At 38.2% G+C, this 26,754-nt stretch overlaps 1 protein-coding gene across 5 annotated transcripts in view; it reads right to left on the bottom strand.

Moving 5' to 3' along the window:
* Window positions 1-26,754, bottom strand: part of dmd.3 (LOC105946662) — a 1,093,908-nt gene that overhangs the window by 104,537 nt on the left and 962,617 nt on the right. Inside the window, exon 1 of one of the 5 annotated variants that reach the window (XM_031897000.1) lies at window positions 405-667. The exons of 3 other annotated variants lie outside the window; for them this stretch is intronic. In XM_031897000.1, coding sequence (XP_031752860.1) covers window positions 405-424 — 20 coding nt within the window. In that variant the 5' untranslated portion in view covers window positions 425-667. Of the gene's footprint in view, window positions 1-241; window positions 301-404; window positions 668-26,754 lie in introns of those variants that run through there. One more of the 5 variants, XM_031896999.1, reaches the window with a different exon arrangement.

The raw sequence follows: 26,754 nt of genomic DNA, 5'->3' as shown, positions 1-26,754 counted from the left end.
GAACCTGCAGCTTCCAGCTGTATTCTGCTCCAGCGGTTATTGAACTACAAATCCCAGAATGCCCCGCAGTCACAGGCTTGGGGTGCTAATAAAACAGCAGCTGGGGAGCTGCAGGTTGCTGGAATAACCGGCAGTGCTTCCATCGGAACAACACACCGATGTGCATTAGCAAATCAGCAGAAAGCACATGAAGCAGAGGCTGGGAAGGTGTCAGCCCTCCGTGCAACATGTCCCAACATACCTGCGGCTCCCAGAGCCCAAGGAAACTCTAGCACATCCCAACATGCCATCCAGAAACCCAAGCGCTCAGCAGCGGCAGCCCCTGTGCTCTCGCACAAAGTTTCAGCTGGAGGAGAAAGCTCGCACAAAGCCCAGCTGATCCGCACATTCCTCTCACAACTCACCCTTTCAGCAGCTCCCTCATGGCTGGAGAGAGAGAGGCAGCGATTCCGGCTCTGAGATGGAGACGCTCCTGCACTCACAGGGCTGCCACTGAATCACAGCCACAGCTCCACAGGCTACAGCAGCGGCGGCGGCAGTAGCGGCAGCGGGAGGAGAGCACTGCGGTGATACTCTCACTACAGGACTAAGGAGATCTGGGGGAGGGAAAGCTGCAGGCTAGACAGGGTGGTGCTAGCAGCCTCTGCTCCTCCTCCCACCTATTGAACCTGCACTTCAGCACACAACTCCCAAGGTCTGTTTTGGGATAGTCAGGAGATTTTTTTTTTTTTCTATGGTAAGAACTTTAAGGGTGAAGTCACACAGAGCTACTAGTAGCAGCTACTTAAATAGACAATGCTGATCATTTACTGATAACTGTTTGTTTTAGCAAAGGCAATTCTCAGTATTGTCTATGACAGGGTGAAGACACATTGAGCTACTAGTTGCAGCTACTTTTTCACGGCTACTAAATTTAAAAAAATACCCTGCCATAGACAATACTGTATATATACTGTATACCAGGGATCCCCAACCTTTCTTATTGTGAAGACACACGGAGGTACTTAGTAGCAGCTACTTGTCACGGCTACTAAACTCCTGAAAATACCCTGCCATAGACAATACTGAGAATTGCCCCTACTAAAACACATGTAGAAACAATGACAATGATCAGCATTGTGTGTTTCTGTAGCCATGACAAGTAACTGCTACTAGTAGCTCTGTGTGTTTTCACCCTTAAGGTGGCCATACACGCACCGATAATATCGTACGAAACCTCGTTTCGTACAATATTTGGTGCGTGTATGGTATGCCGGCGAGTCGACCGATATCGCAGGAAGCTGCTGATATCGGCCGACTCGCCAATCGGACCAGTTTGAAAATTTTGATCGGGCGCCTGACCAAAATTTCCCTTCAGCGCTGAATCGACAGAAGGAGGTAGAAATCCTATTGTTTCTACCTCCTTACCTGCCGATTCAGCCCTGAATGGTGTGTGGCGGATCTGATGATGTTTCGTGTGACCGATGGTCGCACGAAACATCGTCAGATCGCCACGTGTATGGCCAGCTTTACTCATGAGTCAAATGTAAAAAGACTTGGAGAGCACACAAGCATCATAAAAGTTCATGGAGATGCCAAATAAGGGCTAACATTGCCTATTAGGTAGCCTCTATGCACACTATCAGCTTACAGGAGGCTAATTGTAGTAAATCTTGTTTTTGTTCAACCAAAACTTGCCAGCAAGTCAGGAATTCAAAAATAACTACCTGGTTTGGGGGCACTGAGAGCAACATCTAAGGGGTTGGTGAGCAACATGTTGCCCCTGAGCCACTGGTTGGGGACCCCTGCTGTATACAGTCATCTAATTAAGTTATTATACTGAAGGTATAGTTCTTCTTTAATGTATAGTGAAAGTATACATTACAGATTCTATTGAAACCCAGCGCCGGATTTCTATTAGGGATGCCCCAAGGCCACCCTCATTCTGCGCCCCCCCCCCCAACGAACGCGCGTGCGCCAAAGTTTAAACTCCCATACGGAGCAGTGGGTCCCCATTGCTCTGTATGAGAGAAAAATTTGAAAATTTGCAGTGGGGCATGCCACCCCTATGTTTGTGCCGCCCTAGGCCCGGGCCTTTGTGGCCTTGCCACAAACTCGGGCCTGTCGAAACCCATGGGAACTGTGGGTTTATCTGCGGGTCAGGCAGGTTAAACCCGGCATTCATACAACACAGGTGGGTTGTGAGTGGGTTGGGCCAAGCTCTTCCTGCTGCGCTTCCCTCTAACTACTTCCTGATGAGCATTGACATAGAATACTACATCCACCATTTATTAAGACAGAATAAATAGACTTCCCCACCCGAATACACAGCGCAACCCGGCTAAGATACAGAATGCATTTAAGTTTTACCAGCTGGAGTACAAGCATAGGTCCAATTTTGAAGCATAATCCCTCTGACTGATATTAAAGTCAATGCCTAAACAATCTTGATTTGGAATTACTACCTATATTCTTAGCAACCACAAAAAAAAAATCAGGAAAAACTCAGCATAGAAGTCAATGAGAATTTTCTCTTACAACTTTGTTTATTTTCCCAGTTATTAAAACATTTGAGTTTTTTCCTAAATAAGCTATCATTCGAGAAGAAAAGTCACACAGGTTTTGTTGCAGTTATTTTTTTCACATCTGTTTTTTTTTTGTTTTTTTTTTATAAATCTGCCCCCATATTTGGTAAATTTGTGCAATAAATCTTGTGAGGGCTGAAATATCATACAAGGGAGCAGATATAGGCTGAAATATATATTTTTTTATTCCATCTGCTTTTTTCCTTTTTTTTTGATCAGTCCCCAAAGTTCCTACTAGTGCAGTGATCCCCAGCCAGTGGCTCAGGGGCAACATGTTGCTTACCATACCCTTGGATGTTGCTCTCAGTGCCCCCAAACCAGGTAGTTATTTTTGAATTCCTGACTTGGTGGCAAGTTTTGGTTGAATAAAAACAAGATTTACTACCAAATAAAGCCTCCTGTAAGCTGATAGTGTGCATAGAGGCTACCTAATAGCCAATCGTAGCCCTTATTTGGCACCTCCATGAACTGTTGTGTTGCTCTCCAAGTCTTTTTACATTTGACTGTGGCTCACAAGTAAGAAAGGTTAAGGATCCCTGTACTAGTGTAAAGTAAGGTTATAGCCATATGTAATTCAGTAATTCCACCAAAATACCATGTATAGGACATAAAATAAGGAGTCAGACTAGATATTTGCCTTAATCAAATCAGGTGTCTCTTGGAAAGCAAATAGGTACTTTAAATCCCACCCCTAACTGTCCTAAAGCAGGGCCGTATTTGTATATTCCCAACCAAGGGCCTGTGATTAGGGTAGTAGCCGTTGAGTGCTCTGTTCAGCAATTGATGAGCAAAGACTGTCCTGCAAGTGTGCTGGGACCTGGGAGGGATAAGGCCCAGCATTTATAATGCCCTTTGAGACTAGTACTCAGCCACTACCCAGTGCATAGGGAACATGTAACTATACAGAAGTGCAAGAAGCACATATAAATGCAAGTACCTTTAATCAAAGTGGTTTTACATGCAACTGACTATGAAATTGTGGGGACAGCAACTGCATGTACAAAAGCCCTTATATGCTTTCAAAAATGATCCAGGCATTTTATGCGAAAACAAAATGGAACAACTGGATAATTGAAGCCAAAACATAGCTAGATATAATAAACACCTTATGTAAACTTCTTGCTACATCAGTAGTACAAATTCAGCCATGACTATATATACAGCCCTTGGAGTCAGTGTAATAAACAGTTGGTGCACAAGAAAAAATATCTAAAACAGGTGTTAGACTGTAACAAAAGAATCTACACTTTCATCTCCCCATCAATTTAATGTGGGCAATTGCAATCTACTATGTTTTAAAGCAAAATCAATAATACAAGGCAGTTAAAAAGATCACATCACAATGCAGGATGAGTTTTATTGCCACAGTGTGTACTAATGGTCTGTGCAGCGATCATTGCTGAAACTCCTACTACAAAAAACTATACAGAAACCTATTACTTATGCAGCACTTTCTAAAGAACACCATTACAGACTTAGGATGGGGAACCTGAACACTCAGGAATATGAGTTTTGTATCGGTTATGTTTGGGGGATTGCTATTCCACACTTGAAAGCAAGTCCAGACTAGAATTCAAAATAGGCCCTAGCATTTCAAGTACACAATAGCCCAAACAGCCCCCACCAGCCCAACAAACATTGACTGTCTATGGCATCTTACAGCAGCTCCTCTGGCATTTGCCAGAATTCATAGATTGCAAGTATGGGCCTGTGTGCCCAAACATTTTCCCTTTGAATAGAAAATGTAATTTTTTTGCATCTTCTCATAGAGAAGTCATACATTATAGCGCCATGTTGCTTAAAGCTATATGCTCACTAGCTCCCCTTAAGGCGACCAAACACAAGCTGATCTTCTACAGAACCCAATAGACTGGACCATGGTCTAACATATTTATACCCTATGAGGGGCCATACTTGGTCACTTTTCTGCAGTTCTGTTTGCCTGTACCAGTAGTAAAAACAATTGTAACAGCAGGAAGTGGAAAAAAAGTAATAGGTATATTAATAGCCAAACTCCTTGCCTTCAGCCTTGTAGTCCCAATAATTTTAAAAAATAAATATATATGTTATGATTTGAGCTGCTTCCATATATATTCTTTTCTGTCCCATCCTTCTGTGTGATTCTAATATGTTCCCAATATACTACTCCAGTCTGAACTGATAACTGATATTCCCTCTTTAGGGCATTGCCAGATGGCAGATTCTTAAATGCAGGGCGAGAATCTATCCCTACACTCCCAAAAGCTTATTGATGTGGTATTAGCCTTATCTTGGGTTTAGATAAATACAGAACTATCCTTCCTAAACTTCTTACCTTTTCATAGTTATATACCATTTGTTTGTGTCCTGATCTCAACATCTGCATATGCTGTTCCTCTAGGCAGTATGGCAAAATATTAGGTAAGTCTGCTACCATGGTTATTCTGCTGCATTTTCTTCTATTGTGCACACTAACAGGTCCATATGGCAGCATTGCACATTATATAAAAGAGATTATTGCTTTAATAAACTCTCTAATAGAAGATACAGTGCAACTGTGCCATTGTAGACCGTTTCTGTTACTGGTTGTGGGTCTACATCTGTGCATGTATGCACTTTAGACTTCTCAACTCACTTTGTCTTCTCAACTCACTCGAAATTACTGGGTAGTACAAATTATTTGAAGTCCGGCTATAAATTCAGTTAATCCCTCTATTAATTTATCTTGCAAGACAGAAAAATAGAAAGTTAAAATTAGGGATGCACTGAATCCAGAACTTGGTTCGGTATTCGGCCAGGATTCTGCATTTTTTGGCAGGGTTCAGATTTGGCCGAATCTACGGTCCTGGCCAAACTGAATCCGAATCATAGTTAGCAAATGCTAATTAGGATTTGGAAGGGTTAATGTCACCGGATAAACACGGAAGGCATAAAAAGCAACATTTAACCCTTCCAAATTCTAATTAGAATAGAAAAATTGGGTTCGGTGAATCCCTAGTTAAAATACAGATGATGTATAATCTCTGTAAAAGTGCTGAGCAATATGTCGGCACTGTATAAATAGAGAATGATAATAATCACACAGATGACATTCAAACTCCCACCAAGTTGAGAAAGACAGGGGGATCCTGGCAATGCATTTACAGTATAAATTTCATACACATTTCATTTCATAAAAATATAAAACAAAAATATGAAGATTTGTAAAAAGAAATGTTCAGTTGCATCATGTAAATTGTACATGAAATAAAAGACACTTTTAATTGGTTCATATACTATATACATACTATATGGTATTTCCTGCTTAAATCATTCAAGTAAAATAAATGATAATGTTAGACTAAATTCCTGTCCTTGCTTTTTACTTAGCAGCTGCAACACAATGAACATTGCTATCATACAGAGCTGTGGCAATGGATGGGTAACCTCAAGCATCTTGACGACTTATGTGTGACTCACAGTAATTTGCACATATATGCATCTGATTTAACACAGCGTGTTTTTTCTGGTTCATCATCTTTTTCCTTTTTTTTTTTTAAGCAGATCAGTCATCATGACAAGACAGAGATAGGAAGAATTTTATTAAAATCTTAATTCTGCCTGAAAGTGTCCTTATCAGTTATCAGATGGATAATAGACAGGGAGATGTGTCTGTGAATAGATAAAAGGCTGAATGACAAGATCTATTCTAGAAATTTGCATATTTCTAAAATCTGACTCTTTTATGTAAAGTTTTTTCCAAGCTATTTGTGACAATGATTTCAATGCAATGTCTGTGTTGGTCTCTTCAAAGAGCACAGTGACCAAAAGGAAAAGCAGTTTAGGAGCTCAAGTAATTTCTAGATCTTCAAAGCAGTAAAGGGAAATAATGTTAAGCTGGCCATACACAAGATTTTTCTCTCCTTAATGACCAATTTCAGTGAGATCCAACAAATCTGTCATATGATCGTAAGGTTAGTGGGCACCAATGATCACACATAAAGCGATTTTTCATCCAACATTAGTCAAAAAATCGATCCGGCAGGTTTGAAAATTTTTGTTGTTAGCAATGAAATTTGCCCGTTATCCAATTGTTTGCAGGCCAAGCGCAGACAATATCGCTTGAAATGATCGTTTTTGATGATAGTGGGCACCAATGATCACACATAAAGCGATTTTTCATCCAACATTAGTCAGAAAATCGATCCGGCAGGTTTGAAAATTTTTTTTCGTTAGCAATGAAATTCGACCATTATCCAATTGTTTGCAGGCCAAGCGCAGACAATATCGCTTGAAATGGTCGTTTATGATGATAGTGGGCACCAATGATCACACATAAAGCGATTTTTCATCCAACATTAGTCAGAAAATTGATCCGGCAGGTTTGAAAATTTTTGTTGTTAGCAATGAAATTTGACCATTATCCAATTGTTTGCAGGCCAAGCACAGACAATATCGCTTGAAATGGTCGTTTTTGTTGATGGAAAAATTTAACTTTTAAGGCTGATAGCCCATGGATCGAGTTAGTCGCCAGTGGTAGATCTTTGCTGCAGCAGGCAAATAACCGCTCCAAAATGCCTTTCCACCGGCAACAATTGGAGTCGCCAGTGGAAAGGTCTATGTATTGTTTGGCTTTCTGAAGTCACGTGAAGACGCCTGCAAGAGGAAAATTTGTGTGATTTCTGAAAGCAGTGTAGGCCTTTCCACAAGAGACTCCAATTGTGGAACCCCCCAGCCCCATTGGAATAGGTTCTTATTAGACCATGCGGGCTGCTCCCCACTAGTTACACCACTGTAGTTTCTGTTGGAAGCAGTATCAATCTGTTTATATTGTATGCTCCAACTCCTAAAACAATGTTGCATCACACAGCTAATTAACAAACCTGGAGGGGAACTGACTTTTGTCACTTCGTTTTAAGAGTCAGAACCAGAAAATCAAGAGAGACAAACAAATACTGCTTTCAGCTGCAGTTAAATTTACAAATGACTGTGTATTGGAAAACATTACAGTTTCTTTAATTGTGCAGAAACATTTTTTGGAAGGAGAGCTCCCTTTAAAAAAGGGATTCTCTCTAAACATTATGAACATGGCAAATTAACATTTGCTGGCCCAGCAGACACCATTCCTTGGTTTGAATATTAATTCCCGAATATCAGTGCCCTAATTGCTCTCTAATGCTGCCAACAATTAGGGTTGCCACCTATGCTGGCTTTCTTAGCCGGGCAGGGGGTGGGATGACGTCACGTTGGGCGGGAGGAGGCGGGGCCCTGACACAGCGGGCCATGGTGGAAGTGGGGCCTTGATGTAATGGGGGAGGGGCTATGACACAGCGATCAGTGATTGAACGATCACTGCATCAGTGTTAGAGTCCTGCCCAGTTTTCCTTATTTGGGAAACCGGGCAGAAGATTTTGTCCTGGGCAGCCCTTCTGAAAACTTGGCTGTCCAGGTGTAAACCAGACAGGTGGCAACCCTAATATTGGATTGGAAAATATTAAGGCCAAATGATTCTGTTTTCATGGAATGCATCATTATTTATCTTTTTTGATTTTTACATAAGTGGCCCTGTTTAACATCACTAACAACTGATAAATGTTAGAATATATACAGTGGCAGTCATTGTTATGGGAGCTTATAGAGTCATACGTTTCAGCTGAGTGATTTTAAAATAACATAACATTACACTGCTTAACCCACTTATCTTCTGTCATTAGCTGTAACTACTGAAATTTTATTAGTAAAGGAAATAAAAGCAGTTAATCCAGTATACTCATGTCCATTACAGTTGTGGTTCTTCTAAATAGCATATTTTTATTGCTTAGAGGACAGCATCAAGATTAAAAGGCGCCCTATCAAAGAAATGAATTTAAATTGTAGTCATACTGCTAGGGTAAATGCTCATTACAGGCTATCTAGTTTTTACATACTGTCTAGGTAAACAGCTCATCAGAGTTAGAAAAAGAATGTGTGCATAATGCCGGATCCTTTTCATTCTGATTTATACAATAGGTTGTCTCTGATCTCTCTGTTGGAGAGGTTGAAGCTTGGTTACTAAATTACAAAAATGATCTCATTTGACAGCTGATTTAAAGGACAAAAATAGTGGAAATAAGAAACTTGGATGGTAGCCCAGAAGAAAATGACATTGAAGGTATTTCTATTCAAAGTGAGTTTTTTTTTTGTTTCTCTCTTTTTTTGTGTAAGAAGCTGTAAACCTCAGTGTGTATAATTGATGTATGTGTGGCTTTGCCTGCCATTGTTTCACAGCAGTTATTCCTATACCATTCCTCTGGGGACTGGTGCCGGTGTTCTTGTCGGATAAATGGGCTGCTGTTTATGGAGCACTAACATATGGAAGCACGGTGCATTAATAAGAAAAATAGCTGAGCTCTCTTTCAGTTCAAGATAGGTATTATAGATCTGAAACATGCTGAATCAAGCTCTCGCTTATACATTGGAGTTATTTATTTAGAGGAATTTACGGTGACTTCCCCACCCACACACATTGCATGTGGATAATTACTTTCTTGACTAAAAGAGAATACAAAACACACATTTCAAGACACTTAAACATGTATCTTTAAGGCTAATTCACTCATAGCATTTTGTCCACCAGTGGCTATCTGCAAGTAAAGGAATGCCTGATAACTCCAGTGGGGCGAATATTGGCTCAAAAATGCATGACTTGAACATTTGCAATATTGAGGGATCACTTGTAGAGTAGTGTTGCAATCGGCCAATAAACCACCAGCTAGCAATCTGAATTTGTAATTTCCCATCATATCCTCATCTCTCTGCACTGTTATGCCTCCCTGACATGCTAATTTATGCCTTCTATAATCATTCTTACCAGATCCAGCTCCCCAGAGCTGCCCCAATCCGCCTATTTCCTGGCTGTGATGTCAGCGTCTAACTCCCTCTAGCATTGGCCAGAAACACTTCCTTGCAAAAGTGGTAATGCTGTTTGTATAATGGAATATACAAAATTTAGGAGTTGGCCTTATAGCAAAATTTAAACTTTTTTCCTCGTTAGGCACCCTGGAGTGTTTGGCTTACTTATTTGAAGGTATTTGGAGAATACTTTTTATGACTTTCTTTCACAGATACTCCCAACAGAGGTTATTGCCTTTTCAACCAATTTGACATCTTATCAACATAAACAGGTTCATGGCTTCAGTCTCATAACCTATAGCAACGGATTATGGTCTGTTTGTTGGAAGCTAACTTCTGATTTCTTGCAATGGGTGTCTTTAGCAGTTGAAAATCCTTTAAGATTAGTATTTCTACCCTATTAATATCTAAGATTCCGTAAAACAATGCTGCAAAATTGATTTACCGACAATATCATTATTATCCTTTGTTTACATTGCCGTGACATATTCTGTAGCATTTAGGCAATGGCACTACTAAAGGCAAAAAAGCATCCCTAGTTTCCTTCCCACCAGCAGTAAAGTGAAAAGCGCTGCCAAGCAGTCCAAAGTTTCCACTTTAGGCAACTTTGGGCTACTTTGAAAAGGTTATACATTATTTTCATCTATCCCTGCCCCAGTCAGTTATACAATCCAAGGTCCCAGTTACACACACTAATGCCTGTATGTTTTTGAAGAGTAAGAGGAAACCAGAATAACTGGAGAGAACATACAAACTGCTCATAAAAATCAAGTAGTAAACTAACGTAACACCACAAAGCAGCACTGTTAACAATGCATAAAATAAATCTTCCAAGTCCTCCAGGGCCAACAGCCCATTTAATTTACCCTGCAAGAATCCTGCCTGTTTTTTTGTTTCATTGGAAACCAAAAGCATTGCAGTTTTTGCTAGCTCTGAACAACTAAACACAGTAATGTCACACTATGATAAAATACCAAAAGATTGCATATTGTGAAGAAACAAAATACACTGTGTTCTCTATAGTATTGTCCTCTATAGTATTGTGCCGGATGAAAAATCCTGCCTCTCCTAACTTGCGCCTCAGAATGACATCAAGGTAAGAATGGGAGGGAAGGATGCTTATGTGCCTCCCCTTTGGCAAGAGCAGAGCCATTTGGCTATTCACACAGTGCCCCACCCAGTAGGCAAAGCAACTGCCCATTTTTTTTTACACTTTGCACATTGCATAGGGAATTGTAAATGACCCTGTATGTGTTAGATAACTATAGTAGCCCTAATTGGGGTGATTGTCAATGGATAATCTTGCCTCTGTAAATTAATCTTGGGATGCCTACATTGCAGAGCTATGGGGCTCAATAAAAACAAAATTTAAGGGAAGGTTTATGTTGATGTTAAAAGGATGCAGTCCTTTGTGATTTAATTCACAGGGCAGGGTGCCTAATATGTTGTGAATTAGCCTTTTCACGTCCTTTCAGTACTCTTAGTTCTTTTACTCTCATTGTTGAACCAGTCAAAGGTACCTCTGAGCATCAGTGCAGTAAATGTTAATGAGTCTTACAGATAAAGGGTAATTGATCATGTTTTGTTCTGTGAGACACTGACTCTCATATAGACTATGGGGCAGATTTAGTAATCCATGAATTCGAATCATGAATGGGAAAAATTCGAATTGGAAACGAAAATTTCTGAAGATCGCAAATATCCCGAAAATGCTTACGAAAAAATCGTATTACTCTCGATAATATCGTACTGGCGATCCGAAAGGCACAAAATTTTCGTACTGACCATTGTAAACAGCAGCAGAGCCTCTCCGAATTTTTCGCGTGAGCGCGAAAAAAACGGCAAAAGTATGCTCGGAGCGTTCATGTCTTAGTGGATCTCCCCCCAAATATGTAAAATCCTTTTTATAATGACAGTTGTTTGTCAGAAAGGAAATAGAAGTTGCCACATGAGCACCAGGAAGTAGGTGCCACTATAAAAGAAAAAGAAAGTGATAACAGCTTTTTTTTAAGTACTGTAAATCCATGTATCCATTTTTCTTTTCAAAGCGTCTCTAACGTGCAGAATACTAAATATTTTCAGGTAACAGTCAAGACAACAGTATGCTTTTAATCTGAAGGCTTAAGAATGATTTCAGGAAGAACATTTTATTGTGTTGTGAGGCAGGGTTGCACTGGGATTCAAAATAGACCCTGGCATTCCAAGAAAAAAGGGGCCCAAACAGACCCCACCAGCCAAATAAATAGTGATTGTCTGTGGCATTTTACAGCAGCACTTCTGGCATTTGCCAGAATCTACAGATTGCTAGTCCGTGACTGCTGCAAGGATGCTAGTGCTAAATCGCTAAATTATATATCACCACCTGGCTGATGATGATGATTGTAGTTTGCTACAAGCTAAAATACAGCATGTTGTGAGCACTGTACTGTATAGTTCTGTAACTACTATAACTGTACTATAAAGTGTACAAGTCAAACAATACAATGTTAAAAAAAACAACTTCTTATAATCCTATACCTACATGTCGGTTTATTCTCTCACTCATTTTTTCTTTAAAACAAAAATTACATTGTAGGTCTTTCCCTGCAGGCTGTTACATCCAGATAAATGTTTATATTAAGCATGCAAAAATCAGCAATGGAGTTAAGATAAAGTTTCACACTTAATTAGAAGCCCAGAAGAGTTGTTCATTTTTAATTTAGAAAGATTATGTGTCGCTTTAGTTTGATTCTTCTAGCTCTACAGCAGAAATGAACAGTGATCCTCTGCGATGTCGAAATCTGCCTTTCTTCTGCTCCTTATAAAGTACAGTTAGAATATAATTAGAATGAGGATATTAAAAAAAGATACCTAAGGGTGATTTTCTCACTTTCAAAAAGTTTGCTTTAATTTTAGTGTGCACCTTCTTAACTCATGCTCAGTTTATAACAAAAGCAGCCCTGTACTTTACATATTGTCTATCACAGTTGCCTTATTCACATTAATAGGCTAAATAATCACAATAATGCAACCACTTTGTGTATGGTGTTTGAACCTGCACAAGCTAGCACACACCCCGAATGGGGATGCACAACATCTTTCAAAGGTATATTGTAGTTTATATCTGGAGTTAGGACTCCAATGAACAACCAGATTCTTTAGGCTGGAACTAGTGACTTTCTTTTGATGTTTGCTTTGTGAAAGTCTCTCCCACTTTTCCAAAAAAAATAAATTCAGCTTCACAGGGTATAAAGCTGGCCATACACAGGCAGATTTAAGCTATTGAATCGGCAACTTCTCTGTCAATGTATGGGGCCCTCCAATGGGCCTACCTGACCAATATTTGTCTGAAAATTGTCCAGGGCCTACCTGACCAATATCTACAAGAAAATCGGGCAGCCATCATTCAGCCCATTTTGATTTTCCCATCGAATTGTGGACCACGTCAGCTTATTGATGTGGTCCTTGATCCAAGGGTTGTATTCCCATAGTAGTAATTTGACCATTTGGCCCTAGGACTAAATGATCGGATTTGCCCTAAATCACCCATCTTAGTTGGAAATATTGGGGAAAAGATCCTCTCTTTTGGCAACCTCCACAACTGAGCAGGTCTTATAGTGTATGCCCAGCTTAAGGCAGGCTTCTTTTTTCAAATACCGCCATGGCTGAGCAACTAAATATGGGAAGAGGTCCCAATGAACCAACAATGCCAAAATAGTGATGAGAGAGGCCTCTAAATATAATGATCCCTGCATTTGTCCGAAACTTAGTATTGCCCTTTTATTAAAGTGGGGTGGGCAGTGGCAGTGAACCTATTTGACGATTGACAGCTTACATTTGGTGGTCCCAAGCCCCCAATTACTTACTGCACCCATGCAATTTTCTATGCACTTCTCAAAGTGAGGGACAAGAGTACAATAGAGTTCACAATAACACGTTACTTTTTGTTTGCCCATTTTTTTTTGCCTATAGACAAAAAATGTCAAAAACAACTTTCTACGAGGAAGACTGCAAATATGAAAGGATTCTCGGGAAAGAAAGCACCAAAGGAATACAAAGACGAACAAAGAATAACATATTCAAGTGTTGCCAATTTTTGAACATAGTATAAATCCATACTCAATTTTTCAATCTGACAAAATCATTTACAGGAAGATGTACAGGTTACAGTTTTGAAGCTCTAGAGACCACTTAGCTAGTGTCTCCAATAGAAAAGGATTGGAACCTCCCAAATCAATCCTGTTATTATTTACTACTCGTGACCATTTGCCTACTGTGTACCTTTCAGGTTCTTTATTCAACTACAAGTAGGAAATTACTTTTTTAAGCTAGCTTTGAAGTGTGCCATCTCATTGGCAAGCCTTTCTATTGTTCTTCTAAAACAAATTCCTGGAAGTATACACAGATCTAGAGCGACCTAATGCTAGTTTCTGCCTTTCAAGTGTTTATGTCAGCTGAAAAATCTTATAATCAAGTGCCAATTGCTATAAATTGTTTGCAAGAAGTGTGTACTCGAGTTTACAGCTGAGGGAAAACAATGACAGCCTTAGATACACTATATAATGCAAGGCAATTTAGTAAGTGCACTTCTCCTTATCTATCAGTGTGACTCTCTATAAAACTGCACCTATCCTAATCCCAATATAGGGACAAGTTAACCCATATTGCACCTATTATTAATGCAATTTAGCAAATTACAATGGTTGCCAAGCAACCCCAGTAGAAAAGAGGGAGACAAATTCTAAGGAAAAGACCTTCACTGCCTATACACTTTCTAACCACTATGGATTATTTGAAGACACAAAAACAATCTGTCACAGTACCTAAGGGTGCTTTATTCACTGATAGTGTTTGGTAGGTGAATATATATGAATATATATAGATGTATATTTAATAGCAAACTAACATGCTTCATGCAAACACTATAGCACAGAATAAGTGTTTATCTCTGCTACACCGTACCAACAAATGATGAATTAGCCAGCTGAGTTAATCTCTTTCCCATCTCATTCAGAAACATTTGCATTCCTTATTCTCTCTTGGCTAATTAGTTTTGTTTCTTTCCTTAAATGAAAGCATCAAAATCTCATTCTCTACAAATGTGTAAGCTGCAGCCTCTGGAGACACCTCACATTAATGCTGAATATCTCTACCTTCCCTACATGTCTTCCACTCTCAAAGATCCAGAGCCCCCGTGTGCTCTCCTGTTCTCCAACTGGCTACAGGCGTTTTCACTTTGGCTTTTTGATGTGATCTCTCTTAGTAATTCTAGGATATGTCTCCACATCTGACTGGCATTATTAATGATGGAAAATATGCACATCTTTTTTTTTTTTTTAGGAATAATTCTTGCCTGCTATATACCTAATTGTGCTTTGGTGATTGTTTACGTTTTAAATCCTTTGTCTTCCTACATGGAAGGAGCAAACAATGGTCTTTATACGACTGGGAATCTATGCCATTTCCTTCTCACTTAGGCCACAAATGAGTATTCTGTTAAATTAGATTAACAGCAGGTAGAAATCACAATTGGGGAGAATTTCTTTTAGTATATTTCTATGGAACTCACGCACACATAACATTACTGGGAATACAGAGTCATTTCTCTGAATAAAAATACAAAATACCCAATGTAATTTGATTTCATAAGCAGCAGACTCTGTAAAGGGATTTGCATGGGAAAGCGAAAAAGAGCAATTTTAACTTATCTCCCATTGATTTCCTAATAATTTCTGGTTTGAAAAAAAAAAAACAGATTTGATCCATAGCGGCGTACTCACTTGCCTCACTAAATGGATGGTATAATTTAGCTAGTATTTGTTATGTGGACAGCATACTATAAAACAAAATGATTATATTCTTTGCATTTACATGCTTCTGATTTTTAAAAAGGGGTATTTCACTTCTAAGGGGGTCATTTATTTAAAATCAATTTTCTTGGTTAGAGAAAAAAGTGAAAAAAGCAAATGTGAATACTTGCACAAGTATTTTGTGAAACCTTGAATAATATGTATTTATTAAAGAAAGAAATGTGAAAAGTTGCCAGCAAAAACTCAGCAAGCAAAAGCTGGCAATGTGCTATAAAAGTCAGTTGGCATTGTCTCAAGCAATTATATGTGTTTATTTATTTACATAGTTCATTAAAACATTTGCGATTTTCAGCCTCATTGAAATGAATGGAGCAATGTGATTCTCACTGGCGTTCAAGAATGAAATTTTAAATGTTAGAGTGAATTATTTGCTATGTAAACAGTGTAATTTAGAAATAAAAAATCATGACAGTATCCCTTTAAAACATAAAAACTCACCCACGTTCTGTTCATTTTTATGGGATTTTTAGAAGCTTATTCATCAAAGGGTGAAAATTAGGGATGAACAGAACATGGGTGAATTTATATGTATGCTTAAATCTGCCCCTTAGTGTGCAGGGGTGTACTTGGAATTAGCAGGGTATCAGAACAGATAACCAGCATATTTGCGTGCAACAAACGAAGTGATATCTGTACTATTATCTTTACTATCAGAAAGAACAGTAAAAAAAAAGGTGTTGTTCGAAATATATAGGGTGTCACACGGGCACCATTTTTTAAACTTTATGTTTTATTATGTTATTACTATGTTATTGGTTTTTGTATTTTTAACATATACATATATATTAAAGAAGAAAATGTGAAACTATACAAAGCCAAGTAGAATAACACAACAAATAATGGAATGAGTCTTGTAGTAATACAAACTTCAAATTATCGTCATGGTCATGGTCATGGCACAAGCAACATGTACAGTAAAAATGTATATGTGTACTACTTGGTGTAAAGGCCCTCCCCCCATTTCCATCCCATTATAGAATATGCTTATAAGGCCAAAGTTCAGTGTGCAGGTCACATCTATTGCTGTAATTGCATAGTTTTGCAGTTCATTTGACCCATTCATAGAGTGTATTGCAACCTACAGGCCCCCTTTAACATGGGCTAAGTGAGGATAAAAATATAAAACCTTCCAACCTACTGCTACATTTGCTGAAGATGACAGCTTTGTATAGGAAACTTCCCTTAGGATTATTTATTGCAAAGACAAAAAGTATACAAAAATGTAAATTAATTATTCTATTGTGCAGCTATTAATTATTATATTATACAGCTCTATTTGGTAAAAAAAATGAGCAGTTTCAGAAGTACTGATTGTGGGCCCCTGGGTACATGTGGGCCCCTGGGTAGATGCTTCCTTTGCACATTTATTAATGAACCCTGTGTTGTATAAAGAGATTAAGTAAGGAGGTATAAGGTAAAGGTGGCCATACATGGGCCAATACAGGGGTCCTCATGCCAATGGCTTATATCTCATCAATGTGATCTGATTTTTTGGCCCGAGGACCAAATGATCAGATTAATCTGATTTTACCCACTTCAAGGTGGGCATATCGGGGGAAACATCCGCTTGTTTAGGATGTTTCCTAAACATCCTAAACAAGTGGATCTTTTAACAAGCAGATCTTTTAATGCATGGTCAGCTTAAGGCACTGTAATTTTTCAATGTGGCTGCTGGAAAAGGGGGAGTCATTAGGGAGAACTTACACTCTTAGAACTACACTTAGAAAGGTTAAAAACCTTTATGCAGCGCAGAGCTGGGAAACGAGAGGGAAGTACTATGAGGCACACCATGTACTGTATATTAGATGCAAGATATTAGTGCGCTACCGAAGGGATTGCAGTATTCTTTGATCCCGCCCTTTTTTCCTCTTCTTAACTAATTGGTATGTTATAGAGTGTGTGTGTTGATTCCTAAAATGCACACAAGCTCCTTAATATGTATCAAATACAATTTGAATGAAAATTTCAGACTGATAGGGGCAGATTTATCAAAATGTGAGTTTAGAGCTTAATACATAGAAACTCACCCACGTTCTATACACTCCTATGGGACTTTTAGAATCATATTTATCAATGGGCGAAAGTAAGAACTTCCCATTTGATAAATACGCTTCTAAAAATTCCATAGGAATGAATAGAACATGGGGGAGTTTTAATGTATTAAGCTCTAAACTCACATTTTGATAAATCTGCCCCATAGACATCAAAATCATTTAAGTGACAAAAAAACACACACACATTTTCTTGTAAACAGTAACAGCACATGGGGCAGATTTATAAAAATGTTAGTTTAAATAAATAAAGATAAAAATATACCTCAAAATATTCCCTAGGAATAAAAAGAGTATGGGTGAGTTTTTATGTATTAAAGGAACGGTAACACCAAAAAATTAACGTGTATAAAAGTAATTACAGTATAATGCACTGTTTTCCTGTACTGGTACAACTGGTGGTTTTTGCCTCAGAAATATTACTATAGTACATAAACAAAGCTTCTGCGTAGCCGTGGGGGCAGCCATTCAAAGGAGAACAGGTCCAGGTTACTTAGTAGATAACAGATAAAGCTCCATTATATACTACAGAGCTTACCTGTTACCTTCTATGTAACCTGTGCCTTTTCTCCTTTTTTCTAACATGAATGGCTGCCCCCATGGCTACTCAGCAGTTTTTCTGTAGCAAACACACCAGTTTTATCAGTGCAGGGCAACAGTACATTATATTTTAATTACTTTAACACTTTCATTTTTTGGTGTTATTGTTCCTTTAAGCTCTTAACTCAGATTTTGATAAATCTGCCACATAGAGGAAATATATACTTCGGGAAAAGACACCTCGGAAATATATTGTAACGTAATATTTCTTATACCCATCTACATATTCTGATAAATACTTCTGCACGTACTGCTATAAATATATTTGAATTACAAATTCACTGACTATTTCTGTAGTAAATGGGTCATTAAAATGAAAATAACATTGGAAATGTTAAATCTGTTCTGTTAACGCTAGATGTTTTTTACTCTTCCCATCATCAGCATATGTTGCCCTATTGTTTCTTCTTTGATTTTTCCTTCACCAGCTGTCTTCAGTGTTAAATCTTGATTTGGTAGATAACTTGCAGCTACATAGCTGCCAACATACACAGTCCTTCCAGTTACTGCAGAGAGCCTTGCTAATGTACAGTTGATCTTACTGCTAGATCAGGAATAGGCAATGCGTGACTGTTTGACTCTCAGCAATTTATGCTACAACTCCCTTGATTGCTGAATGAATGCTGTGTGATACGGTGAAAGACAAAGCATCAGTGCCTGGTTAGTTTCATATTTTATTCTGATATTTTAGCTTGTTAATATGGGTAAGAGCATCCAAACAGCTTACACTACCAAGGTCATATCATCTTATGAACATAAAGGGAAGAGTTCCTCACCAATGGCCTTGTAATGTTGTTTTACTAAATAAAAAAAATCCATAAACGGTATAAAATACATTATACGGTATAAAATACCGTACATTAAAATATATTATTATTATTAACAACACATTTATAAAGCACCAACATATTCAAACCTCTTCCTCCATGTCCACCTCCTCTTTTACAATACTGGACGTGCACTGCTACCCATTGTATATGCACATTAACCAAGAAACAGAAGGCTGCATCCAGGCCCGGACTGTGTAATCTGTGCATTTGAGTAAATGGACTGGCAATCTGCCAGAGGAAATTTTGTAAGATGCCATAGACAGTCACTATTTAGTGGGCTGGTGGGGCGCTGTTTAGACTGCTGTGCACTTAAAACGCCAGGGCCTATTCTGAGTCCTAGTCCAAGCCTGGCTACACCAGTCTAACATGAAATGGGTGGAATTTTATCAAATGCCATAGGGCTGCTGGCTTCAGAAAGGAGATCCTCCAACCAAAACAGTTGTTTGTACTGTGAAAGAAAATGTAATTTTAAGCAATTCTTTCCAGTATACATATTAATTTATTAAAGGGTATGTGTCGCACCCCCCTTCTTTGCCCCTACAATGACAAAAGCTGGTAGCTGTAAAAGCAGCACTACCTGTGGTGGCCTATTATAGTGATCCCCATAATGGGCAAAGTGAGTAGTTCTAACATCGTTATATATTTCCTTTTCAATTAGAACATTATATCACTAATAGAATGGGAAGTGCTTGTGTGTTGATCACAGAAAACACAGCTCTGCACACACCTGTATTTGTAAGGAAAACACATTTCTAACTCACTATCCAATATCCTTTCTGTAGTTTCTTTGATACTGACTTGACTCTCAGCCAGTTGGGAACTGCATGTCTTTTTTTTTGTTTTCAGTGAAACTCTCTTTAAATTAGTCTTCTTGAGAACTGGTAAATAGCTTTGCTAATTTTAGCTGATGTTATATTATGAATCTAGCAAGTAAACAGTTTGGTTGCTTCCTTCACTGCTGAGATTACAAATTTAAACACAGCGCAAATTGAACAAGAAAAGTTCCTGAGCTCTGTTTGCATTATTTATAGAAATATATAAATAGTTGGCTTTACTTTTTTAAAATTAAGGGCTTATGTAATAAAAGGCACTACATTTGCCGAGGAGCATTAACCCATAGCAACCAATCAAAAGATAGCATTTACTGGTCACCTGTTTAAAAGCAAACATCTTATTGGTTGCTATGGGTTACTGCTGCTGGGAAAACTTAGTGCCTTTTATTACATATGGGGGTGACCCCCTTATGTAATAAATGACACTAGGTTTTCCTAAGATGTTTGCTTTTAAACAGGTGACCTAAAACTGCATCTTAAGGAAACTTAGTGCCTTTTATTACATAATGTTTTAACTTGTGGCATCATTATGCAACTCTGACCCAGTGCAGAAATCCAAACAACCTATCAGCAATTATCTTTGGTTGATCTGGTACAGTTAGAAATATGAAAACTTATCTATCTGGATGCTAGTTCTTAGAGTACATGCATGGGCATAACTACAGAGGAAGCAGACCCTGTGGTCGCAGGGGGAGTGTAGGGGCCCCAGTGAGGCCCTAATTAGTGAGTAAGTTCAATATATCTTGATATAATAGGCCAACTTGCCAATGTGTTGGGGTCCTAATCTGAATTTGCTGTGGGGCTCAGTAACATCTGTGGCTCCATATGTGCCATGTTGCTGTCCACAAACTTTTAGTTTGTTAGTGTATATTGTTGGCATATCTTTCTTTTCCTGCTCTGTGATATCCATACTTCGACCTTAAATTCTAACAAATGCCAAGACGATTGGCGCCAGTAAACCAGATAGCAGAATAAACTCCCAAGTGGGGAGTGGCAGAATCAAATTAACTCACAAAACATAAAAAAGAGGATCAAGTGCAAAATGTCTTACAATGTAATTAGTTTACATTACTTTTTTATGAAGCTGCTCACAGAATTGAACTGCAGGCAGCTGTAACTGAACACAAGATTTCTCTGCAGATTTGCAGTAGAAGGCTACACAAATCAGCCTGAAGTTATAATGTCCCATGCATAATGGGCTGTGTGTATGATACAGATTTTTTATCCTAAAAGCTAAAAAAAAAGGACATTATTTCAATAGTCCTGTTAAAACTAACAATTGTTTTTTTCTTTTTACTTTTAATAAACAGCACCTACTGTCTACCCAGGTGTCACCATGAAAAGCATTAAACTGTAGTCCAGGGAATATGCATGTCTAAATACCTCTTGGTACACTTTAGATAGTTAAAAAAAAATCTCACCAGTAATAAAATGCTGTATATTGCCGTTCCTGTAGACTAGAGTCTAGTCTACAGGGTGTTTCCTCCAAGGTTGTGGTAAATATATGTAAATAAGTAAAAAAGTCCCCTCCTTCGATGTTTCCCTTTTTTAAAGGAATCCAGTAATCATTTATAAGCTCATAATAAGAAGCTTGTTTTTAGGCTATGCAGAATGCATAATTAAAAGTGCTTATAATTGGAATGAAAAAAGTTACAAGAACATGTCTTGTCATGAATGTTCAGAACAAAAGCTTTCATTATTTGAATGAAACCAAGGCTGTTTTTTTGGCTCTTTTAGTAAGTGACTTATTAAAAAATAATTCCCAACTTTGTTTTTTTGATAAGAAAATTCAGTGTGATCCCATTAATTCATTAAAAAGATTGCACTGAAGATTCTAAAAGGCTGAGAAATACATATAAACAGTTGGCAGATCACTTGTGACCCCCCCTTTGGTTTTGCACCCAATACATTTGGGTTTAGAGCCATATGCCGGACAGAGGATGTTTTATGGAGTCTTAGCTTCCCCAAGATATAGGGCAGGTTTACTATGCAAAATCAAAATAGTACATGCAACAATTCAAGGTTCACACCCCTTTATCAAACATATTGTCAATTACAACAGAATTTAAAGGCCATATGGCTGTAAGGAAATACCCCACAAGTAAAAAAGTAAGTACGGTACATTTCCAAATAGCTTATTCCTGTAACTTCTTACAGATCCTTGATTTATGATCCATATGCCAATCCATAAAGACAGTCAGGCATGTAAATGACATACTCAGTGTCACATATAGAAATGTCCACATATGTCAACATGGTTCACAGAAACGGATCACAGAGGGTGTCTGTGAGAAATGTCTCAATTTCAGGATGAGCCCTCCTCAGAAGAGGCCAATGTTTATGGTGTAAGTTACACCATAAATATACCTGGTTGATATAGTTGTACAAAGGTATGCGTTATATACACATGTATAATTATAACTTTGAGCGGAAAGCATGCTATTGGCAGCCTCCCCAAAAACAAGTTTCTTCCTCTTCCCCTTATCCATGAGAATCCAATGTAGATAACTGACAGCAAATAAGGTTGTGCTGCTGCTCCAAACTATAGAAGAGTGGTACTACAATTAGAATTTGTTACTTTCTAACCTGAGAGCTTAATACTCTTGAATTCAAGGGGAGGGGGCTTAAGTATGTTTCTGGGGAAGCTCAGAAACAAAGAAATAACATTAAAAACGAGTTGTTTTATCCAATCTACATATTAGAGTTCTAAAATGGTCACTACCTTCAAATTTTCTAGCAGAACTAGTGTTGTCCCTTGTTTGCAAAGTATAATTTCCATCGCTGTTTCACTAGTGAGGTCTCTATTGTGGTCATACTGGGTCCCCTGAACTACAAGGATGGATTCTTGTGGTAAGAAACTGATTTAGTAAAATTCTGGCCTTGAAAGTCATATATATGGTATAATTTCGAATTAATATTGATTATTGTTGTATTTATAAAATGTTTGTACGAAAATTTTGACTTTACAATTGAAAATCCAGAATTTTTTGAGTAGAAGTATAGTTAAAACTCACAAAATTCAAGTTTCAACGGATGTTTGTTTCCATGAATCCTCTTTATTTTTCCCAAACGGGAATTGCTCCAGAAGCCATTTAAGGACCATTGGCATTCATTCACTTGAAATTTGGTGAAATAGAAAACAATGATGGGATTAACTTCCCCTTGAAAACTTGTGAAATAGGAAACATTGAGGGGATTAATGTCCTCTTGAAACTGGAAAAAATGAGGGGATTAACTTCCCCCTTGAAACTGGGTGAAACTGAAAACAATTAGGGGGTGTAGCATGGTTGGGAAAATCATAGAAGGAAAGTTTATCCCTCCCAGAATCCTCTATGAAGCAGCACAAAGGGCTGTGAAATGAAGGGTCTGTGCAGCTGTGAGGGTTGATTAGCCTCACCTGTACTTAAACGGTGCTCCAAGAATAGTGTGGGGGCTGCTCTCTCCAGGGAGAGAGGTGAGACACTGGAGCTGCAGTCTGGAACTTTTCCTGGTTGGGGAAAAGTGTGTTTGGAACTGTTTTCCTCTGAGAGCCGGAGGAATATTTATCCACAGAGGTGGATGGCTTAGTAGCAAGGACCAGCTACTGTGTGCTGCCCTGAAGACTGAGGGACTGAAGTGCAGCTGCTTCTGAGGAAGCGCAGGAATACCACAAAAGACTGTGAGTGTAACCTGTATTTACCTGTGTGGGCTTAGTCTGCCCAAGCGTGGCTGCGTGTGCCCCTGGGAAGGACAATTTTTTAATTTCAGCAAGACCGCTACTTTTGGTTGTATTTTGGACATCAGCTGTATGAACTTTTATTTGCTGTCAAGCCTGAGGTGTTAAATAAATTCACACCAGAATTCAGCTGAAATCCCTGTGTCCCTGTCTCTTACCTGCGTGAAAGGAGCTGCTGCTTCTACCAAAAGAGCTAAATCCCCACAGGGGGTTAACTTCTCCTTGAAAATGTGTCATGGACAGGCTGTCACTGACTATTAACTAAACATTAACAAATCACAAATTATGGGAGTTATTTAAAAAAAACCTTGATTTTTTTGAGAAACAATATCAAAAATATCAAGTACTGCACCTGGGCAAACTTGGTGCCTTTTATTAAGGGGTTAGGTGTCCCAGGATACTTTTTTAGTGAAGATTAAATTGCTAGGAAGGATTCCCAGTCTGATCTCTAGGTTGACCTTAAATATACTTGCAGCTCTGCATAGTTCAAATGTACAAACCAATGAAAAAATAGAAAATAATATATATATATATAATAATCAATGTTGTTTTAATGCTTTAAACCCACTCTATAAATTATGAGTTTGAATTGCTTTACTGAACGAAGAAGCCCATGTCATGTGTCTATCCCCCTTACTGTCAGGAAATTTTCCTTATGCTACCTTGCTGTTTTCCTCCCTCAGACTTCTGGCCTTGAATCCTTTTCTGATAATCTGTTATTTTGACATTCTTAACATTAAATATATCAAAAATCTAGGCTACAAGTACACTTTCATTTTACCGTATGCAGAATGTTATTGTACTTGGCACTACTTTCAAGGTAAAGATCACAGACTGAGCATTTTACGCATCATTTGGCATATTAAAAGCAACATTTTTTTTCTGACTGTGAGTAATTTTGTCCTGTAACCATGGAAACCATGGCAACGCCATCTGAAATTGCTGCAGTAGGTTAAACCATATGGCTTAAAAACACAAAGAGACTAACAACATAGGAAATTACAGTGACGTGACTGTGTTTGCTCTATGGAAGTACAGATTTCTTTTTTGGGTGTAGTATTTCAGTGAAGAAATCAGTTTGATTTGTGCAAATGTAAACACTCTAATTTACTAATATTAAAACAAAATGTGCACTTTTGAAATTAGGCATAGAGTTTCAACTTGTAGCAGGCTAATTAAAACTGTGGGGGAAATGTATTATATTAAATCAAAGGGGGAGTCCATTTATCTATTCTGCAATGTATCTTAACTTTCCCACATTCAGAAATGTTTGTAGTTAACAAATTTGTTAAATCTGACAACTGTCTGATACCAGGACCAATTTTGACTCCCATTAATGATCTGATGAAGGGCAGAATATTTCTTAGGTTTCTGATACAAAATATGTTAAAATGAATGAATACTCAATATGGGCATTTGCAATAAATTGTCCCAGAGGGGAGGTTTTCTGCTGGTTCCAGTGCAGTGCATTGGGTGGCAGTGCATTGGGTGGCAGTGCAGATCTTCAGAGCACCAAGCTTATATATTTTTTGTATTGACTTTCCCTGATTTTAAAGTGTATGAAATAAAGAACATTACAACACTTTACTCATCAACATTTTAGAAATATATTCTCTCAGGATTTGTCGTTGATTGTCTCTCTAGAGCAGTTATGATGAAAGCAGATATACATGGTCAAGTGATTTTCACAAAACGGACATATTTCATTGATTATTTGTAGTAAATAATGCAAGAAGAAAACAACATAAATGTATATTAATTTTTTCCACCATTTCCAAAGCAACTTTGTTGGAGATATATAAAGGATTTTGATTGGCATATGCAACTGTAGCTTTGGCACTTAGGTTCAAACCTAATAGCTGCTGGGTTATTGTTGTTTTTTTTATTATAGGATTTTTTTTTTTTGCGCATGTAATTAAAGCATTGAATGCAGTGGTAGCTAATTATCCCTCTAGTGCAACATTTTTATTTAAGCACACAGGTTTGAACTGTGATGGGACTGTTCCACCCAGAGAACTATGTAATAGATGCACATTCTTTACTGAATAAAAACACCAAATATAATTTGAAATGATGCTCACACCTGAAATAAAAATACCAATTAATTTATGCAGTTCATTTTTGTAAATCTTTTTTAAGCTCGGCTCCACTATCTACTGTATACATGCAGAGCATACTTATTGCTCTTTTGTGTGTTGGTGGGCTGGGGGGTGGGGGTGGCTAGATTCCTATGAAACATAGGCTATGACATATTGTATGATTCAGTTGCCAGTAAGAAGTGAGCATAAATCACAGCCAGCACAGCAGAGGAATTACTATTCCACAGACACAATAGAGAGCAGAAAGCACCACCCATATGACTAAGCATTAGGTCTTTGGTACGCTTAGTTTTTAAAAATAAAACTATGATATCCTAAATGGGACAATTTCACAGAATTAAAAAAGAAATCTTTATGAAGATCTATCCAACTTTACTAACTTGATTTCAACAAGAGTTAAATTAAGGAGGTTGTCACTATTGCCTCTTTATAATTCCTAAAGCATTATTAAACTGTCAATGGAGAGCATATTAAATGAATCAAAAAGCACCATGCCTTCCCCCCAAATCTGTTTCTATCATTCTAAAGGTGGTCATACACTATGGGGGAGATTTACTAATCCACGAACTGTCCGAAGGCATCCGAATGCGTTTTTTCGTAATGATCGGTATTTTTGCTGCTTTTTCGTCGCCGCCGCAACTTTTTCTTATGTCCCGCGATTTTTTCGTCGCCGGCGTGACTTATTCATATATTTTCCGCGACTTTTTCGTCGCCATAGCGAAAAAATCAGATTGGTTTTTCCGGCGTTTACTATCGTGCGATACGAAAAAAATCACGATGGCGATGAAATAATCGTGCAAAATACGATAAAGTTGTGACGGCGCCGAAAAAGTCGCAACAAATCCGAAAAATCGCAAAATTTTCGTTTCCAATACGATTTTTTCCCTTTCGGGATTCGGATTCGTGGATTAGTAAATCTGCCCCTATGAGATCTGCTTGACTGGGGAGGTCACCAATCTAGCAGATCTTGCCACAAAAGGGGGCGATATCGTTCTATTATTGTACCATCCTAGGGCAAAATGATCAGATTACAGTTAAGGGGATAAGAGCCACTGGAGTCAGGATTACATTAATGAGCCAATGCAGTCATAGATCTGACTAAAAAATCAAACATGTCTGATCGACATCTGGCTGATATTGGTCATGGAGTCCCATCGGAGGGTCCTTCAATCAGTCTGAAGGACCTGAATCGGCAGCTTAAAAAAATCTGTCTATGTATGGCCACCTTAATGGAATGCTGTCATGGGAAAACATGTTTTTTTTTTTTTAATGCAGCATTTAATAGAGCTTCTCCAGCAGAATCCTGCATTGAAATCTATTTTTCAAAAACGCAAGAGATTTTTTTAGAATTAATTTTGAAATTT

The sequence above is a fragment of the Xenopus tropicalis genome, chromosome 2, assembly GCF_000004195.4.
Source record: "Xenopus tropicalis strain Nigerian chromosome 2, UCB_Xtro_10.0, whole genome shotgun sequence".
Lineage (NCBI taxonomy): Eukaryota > Metazoa > Chordata > Amphibia > Anura > Pipidae > Xenopus > Xenopus tropicalis.
The sequence above is the reverse complement of the archived record's forward strand: the minus strand, read 5'-3'. Positions and strand labels throughout refer to the sequence as shown.